Raw genomic sequence first — 6,243 nt, 5'->3', positions numbered from 1 at the left:
ACAAGATGCCCATAAGGACAGATGAATATGGAAAACAAATAGTGAATAATCAATATATTTTAATTTAATGACTATACTGTAACACAATTATTTCCTTAAACAATGTTTTATTATCTGTTAACATAACTATAATGAGTTATAAGTTTTCATGAGCTGTAACATTAATCAACTTAAACTGCATTTAAATATTAGTTCATAGTGATTTCTAAAAAAGAAATCCCTCTGGTTAGTCTTAAGGAAAGATCCATTCTATTTAAATGATCATACTCTCTGAATAAAACATCTAAGATCAGTCACTTTCATATTAACCCCTCTATCTTTTGCACATTTCTGATGATAATTTCACTGGAAATTTTATATATATGTTGTAAGAAGTAAACAAAAAATGTCCCTCTATTGCTCTTTACAGCATTTCTGAATTAAGAACTCACACACTTATTGAATTTGAGAATTTTTAATTAGTGGTTTTGGATTTCAAGGAAGAAAGTCCATTCCAAATGAAAATATGCTGAACAACTGCAGTTATGTTGGTTATCTATATTGCCTGAATTAGGATCCAGTGTTTGGCTCCATTTTATTCTGCTAAAATAAACTAATATAAAAAAATTGCTCTCAAATAAAACCAGGAGGATTTCTAGAGAAAATTAGCTCTAATTACACTAATAATAAAGATAAAGTAACTTTTAAATATGGAAAGAATTTTCCAGAAGTGGAAGTAAATTTATGACAAATACAAAGTTTCTAAGGTAAATTTTAAAATGAAAATATTTTTCATACAAAAATTCCACAGAAAAATGAACTTAGCACTTTGAATAAAAGAAAAAAAAAAAGGATTCCCAACATTGAAAACTTTAAATGAAAACCAAGATTAAGATAAAGACTTATTTTCTACATTTGAGCTTTCCTTTTTCACCATGTTTGGACTTATTCTGATATATATTTATTTCTCTTCTGTGGCTTGTATTTCTACACTTATCTATGTTTCTGTTATTTTCTGCCTACTTCTTTTCCTCCATTTATGATCTTTTCACCCACTTGAACTTCTTTCTACTTCTCCTGTTTCTTTTCTCTTCCTAAATCCTCCCTCTCCTCTCTTTTCAAATAGTTTATTATAATGATCTACATGAAAAATTTTCTGTCTCTACATGCAATAAATATTAATGACTATCCAGAAACCTTGTATTCTCTATTCCATTCTCCTCAGTGTTGTGCCATTCACTTTTTTTGGATTTTATGTCTATTGTTATATTTTTATTTGTCCCATTATTGTCTCTTATCTTGACTTCTGGATTAATCATTTGTGTTTTAGTTATTCCAGATTAAGCTATAATCCCCTACACTTTTTTCTTAATTTTATTTTTTAATTAACTTTTTTTTTTCTTTTTGGCCACAGCTGCAGCATGGGGAAGTTCTCAGGCCAGGGAATGAATTTGAGCCACAGCATTAACCATCCTGGATCCTTAACCTGCTCTTCCACCAGGGAACCCTCTTTTTCTCCATTTTAGAAAGTTTTATTAGTGTACATTGGATTTACAATGTTTTGGTAATTTGTGCTGTACAGGAAAGTGATTCAGTTATACAAATACACACATCCATCCTTTTCCAGATTTTTTTCATATAGCTTATGACAGCATATTAGTAGAGTTTCCTGTACAGTTAACCATCTATTCCATGCACAATAGTTTGTATATGCCAATCCCAAACTCCCCATCCTTTCTCAAAACCTTCCTCATCTTTATGAGAGAGGTAACCATAACTTTGTTTTCAAAGTCTGTGTGTCTGTTCCTATTTTGTAAATAAGTTCATTTGTTTCATTTTTTTATATTCCACATATAAATGATATTTGTCTTACTCTGACTGACTTAACTTCACTCAGTATGATACTTTCTATGTCTATCCATGTTGATGCAAATGACATTATTGCATTATTTTCTATGGCTGAATATTGTTACATTGTGTGTACGTGTGTGTGTGTGTGTGTGTGTGTGTGTGTGTGTGTGAACACTCACACCACAAAAGATACGCACATACACACACCACATCTTCTTTATCCATTCCTCTGTTAATGGACTTTAAGGTTGCTAACATGTGTTGACTGTTGTAAATATTGCTGTAGCGACCCCTGGAGTGCATGTATCTTTCTGAATTATATTTTTTTTGGGATATATGCCCATGGCTAGGATTCTGGGATTGCTAGGTAATATGGTAGCTTTATTTTTAGTTATTAAAGAAACCTCCTTACTGATTTCCACAGTGGCTGTACCAACTTACATTCTCACCAGCAATGTTGGAGAGCTCCCTTCTCTCCACACCCTTTCCATCATTTATTGCTTGTAGACTTTTTGATGATTGTCATTCTGACTGGTGTGAGGTGATACCCCATTTTAGATTTGATCAGAATTTCTCTAATAATTAGCAATGTTAAGCATCTTTTCATGTGATTTTAGGCATCCATCTTTCTTCTTTGAAGACACATCTATTTAGATCTTCTGTCCTTTTTTTTTTTTTTTTTTGATTTGGTTGTCTTTTTTTTTTGATACTGAGCTGCATGAATTGTTTATATTTTTTAGATCAATCCCTTGTTGGTCACTTCATTTTCAAAGATTTTATTCCATTCTGTGTTTTTTTTTTCTCCATTTTTTAATGGTTTCCTTTGGTGTGCGAAAATTTTTAAGATTTCTCATTATTCTCTGACCTAATCTATATCACAAAATGGAAAATGCTTTTACTAAAGTCACTAAAAACTCTTAATTTTCATGCTCAATGACATCTGTTCATCCCTTGCCCCATCACAACATCTATTTTGGCAACTCACCCTGTACTTTTCTTTGTCTTTTTTGAGTATATTTCTTCTCTTTATGTTCATAACACTCAATTCTCCAGTTTCCCCTGCTTCTCTGATCATGCTGTTCTTCTAGTCTTTCCCTGTCTTTCATCACTGCCTGGCAGGGATATTGGCTGCAACATGAAATGCTTGTTTGTTAGAAAAAAATGAAACTTTCTCTAACATATAAATGGTAGATTAGAGGAATCAGCTGGAAAATGGGCATCAAGCAATAGAAGCAAGCAAGGAAGTCAATTAACAGACACATTCATGTCCCAGTGTTAGCCCCATGAGGTCACTGCTGCTGTTTTGGATGCCATGACTCATACTGACAGTGTCATTGGTGTGGGTTAAGGACATATTTGCTCCATTTTCATTATTGTTTCCTTGGCTGCCTTAGCAACCAAATTTTTTTTTTTTTTTTTGGTCCTTGTTCCTTTATCATCATTTCTCCAAACTCCAAATCCAGTGTGGGTGGTTTTGATCTATCACACCTATGTCAAGTTCTCTAACTCTAGGTGCAAGGGGAATGGGAAAGGCAGTTTTTTGTTTGTTTTTTGGCTTCTAGTGTGCTAGAGAAGAGGATCAGATTCTGGCAATCTTTAAAATGACATATATCCTCTATGACCTCTTAATACACTTCTTAGGCTTCCTTTTCACCCAACCTCCTTACCTTGTGCATACTCTCCAATGAATACGTCCTACTTCAGTATGACCTGCGCTACCCTCAATAACTCCCAAGGTGTTATTTATAATAGGAGACTCATACTAGAGACTCATACCACAAAATATATATCACCAAATGCTTAGGAGACACTACCTCCACAAATTGGCCCCTGCACCTGTTTTTAAACAATTTTTAATTAAAATCTAACAAGTCACAAAGTGACTCCTCTGTTCTTCACTGACCACCTCTTTCACATCCAATATGACACCAAGCTAGTGACTCTATATTTTGAATTCTTCTGCATCTATCTCTTCATCCTCTTCTCAATGTCACTTTACGCATGGACAACCCACTTCGTGTGTACCTGAAACACTTAAAGAACAACTTTAAAATGCATATCATTACAACTTATTCTTGACCCACTAAATAAATTTCTATAGCTAAACCTCATAAATTATACCTTGCATAAAATGTTTCCTAGAAAATTCTTATGGGCAATCTGATTTGAAAACCAGTGGACAAGAGTAACAGCTTCCTGACTAGTACTCCTGACCTCAATCTTCCATTTCTGCAGCTTGTTTTCTATACTACCATATATTTATTTAAAAAAAATTAGTGTTACTCCCACCTCTTTAAGTTTTCAGTGCATACTTATTACCTGATGAATCATAGTAAAGATCCTTCACCAGACATTCAATTTATTTTATTACCTACGCTCCTCAAGCTTCTTTTCTCCAAACTTACATTCATGTTCCAGATAGAATTTCCATATTACATTCAATTCTATGCCTATGAATTTAGCACACATTTAGAATGTATTTAATTGTTCTAAACTGGTTCAGTGATTCACATTTCTTGAATTAAAAAAATAACTTTACTTACTTATAGTTGACACAAATACATCTCATCTATTTTAAAAGTAATAAGGGCAATCTGATACGCAAGGTTTATTTCAAATATAAGCTCTTGTGTCTTTTTTTTTAGTTACTCTGTTTCATTTTAGAAAAAATTTATTGAAGACATGGAAAAGGAAAATGCAACACTGCTGACAGAATTCATTCTCACAGGACTTACATATCAACCAGAGTGGCAAATCCCCCTGTTCCTGCTCTTCTTGGTGATATATCTCATCACCATTGTGGGGAACCTCAGTCTGACTGTTCTCATATGGAATGAACATCACCTTCACATCCCCATGTACTTATTCCTTGGTAATTTGGCCTTTGTGGACGCCTGGATATCCTCCACAGTGACACCCCAGCTGCTGGTCAGTTTCTTTGCCAAGAGCAAACAGATATCTCTCACTGAATGTAAGATACAATTTTTTTCCTTTGCAACCAGTGTAACCATGGAATGCTTTTTGCTGGCAGCAATGGCATATGATCGCTATGTGGCCATATGCAAACCATTACTTTATCCAGTGATTATGACCAACAGACGGTGCATCTGGCTGTTAGTTTCATCATTTTTAGGTGGCCTTTTTCATGCCATACTTCACAATGTTTTTTTATTAAGATTAACCTTCTGTAATTCTAACATAATACATCACTTTTACTGTGACATAGTACCACTGTTTAAGATTTCTTGTACTGATCCTTCCATTAATTTTCTGATGGTATTCATTTTCTCTGGGTCAATACAGGTGTTTACCATTCTAACTGTTGCTGTTTCTTATATACTTGTTCTCGTTACAATCTTAAGGAAGAAGTCTGTTCAAGGCATAAGGAAGGCATTTTCCACTTGTGGAGCCCATCTCCTATCTGTCTCTTTATACTATGGGCCTCTCCTCTTCATGTATGTGCGCCCTGGATCATCACAAGGAGATAATCAAGATATGGTGTACTCTTTGTTTTATATGATTATAATTCCTTTGTTAAACCCAATTATTTACAGCTTGAGAAATAAGAAAGTCATAGATTCACTGGTAAATGTGTTAAAAAGAAATGTTTAGATCTAATACTGTTATCAGTTCTCTTTTTACTGAAATAGTCATAAAATTGTTTAGATTAGATGTTGCTACTGTTGGTTTGTGTTCATTTTTTGGCAGTTATATCTTCCCTACAGTTTTAATGACTTAAGCTGAAATCACTAAGAAGCTTCTGAAGGTATGTGTATATGTTACTCAAAAACATAGATACAATTCTAATAAAGTGTTCATGTTATAGTAAAATAGAGAACAAAATACTCCATATGTACTTTCTCAATGTTGCTTCATAAATTCATTGAGCACTATAATAGTGAAATCACCATTAAAAGAACTGAAACATGGTGGCTTTGACAATAATAGAGCTGTGCAGCCTGGGGACTCATAACACATTTACCTCCACAGTGGAGACAGGATTGTGTTTGAGCAAATGGAGACAAATTTCAAAAATTTTGCTAGCCACCAAAAGGTATTTGATGATATTCTACTTGGGACATGGTGAATGTCACTTTTTGTGGGGTTTCAACTTTCTTATAACACAGAGAAATTAACAGAAATGAGTCGATAATGAAAAAAATATGAGAAAGGAGTTAAAGCAGAGAAATTCAGGCCAAACTTTAAGAGGATGCCCTTAGCTCAATGAGTAATAAGAAGAGGGAAGATGCCTCTCAATGTCTATGATGCCTTGAGTGGTCCTGTTCAGTTTTTTGGTATGTTGCATGGTAATCAAAAAGCTTTACCGATTGAAAAGCTAAGTGATGAAATTTCAGATTTAATTGAGATGGGCATAGAGAGGGAAAGAGAAGTGGCAGAATATAAAGGAAATGA

The 6,243-nt window shown here is 33.9% G+C and overlaps 1 protein-coding gene across 1 annotated transcript; it reads left to right on the top strand.

The window, feature by feature from the left end:
- The first annotated feature begins 4,512 nt into the window (after positions 1 to 4,512).
- Positions 4,513 to 5,442, top strand: LOC100623489 (olfactory receptor 5H2-like). Its single transcript, XM_084992470.1, has one exon. The coding sequence runs from the start codon at positions 4,513 to 4,515 to the stop codon at positions 5,440 to 5,442; it is 930 nt and encodes a 309-aa protein (XP_084848596.1).
- Positions 5,443 to 6,243: the final 801 nt, after the last annotated feature.

This window comes from Sus scrofa, chromosome 13, assembly GCF_054392235.1.
Source record: "Sus scrofa isolate SSC_HxYL_T2T_F1_AM1 chromosome 13, Sscrofa_HxYL_maternal_Yorkshire_Landrace_v2.0, whole genome shotgun sequence".
Taxonomy (NCBI): Eukaryota; Metazoa; Chordata; class Mammalia; order Artiodactyla; family Suidae; genus Sus; species Sus scrofa.
The sequence above is the reverse complement of the archived record's forward strand: the minus strand, read 5'-3'. Positions and strand labels throughout refer to the sequence as shown.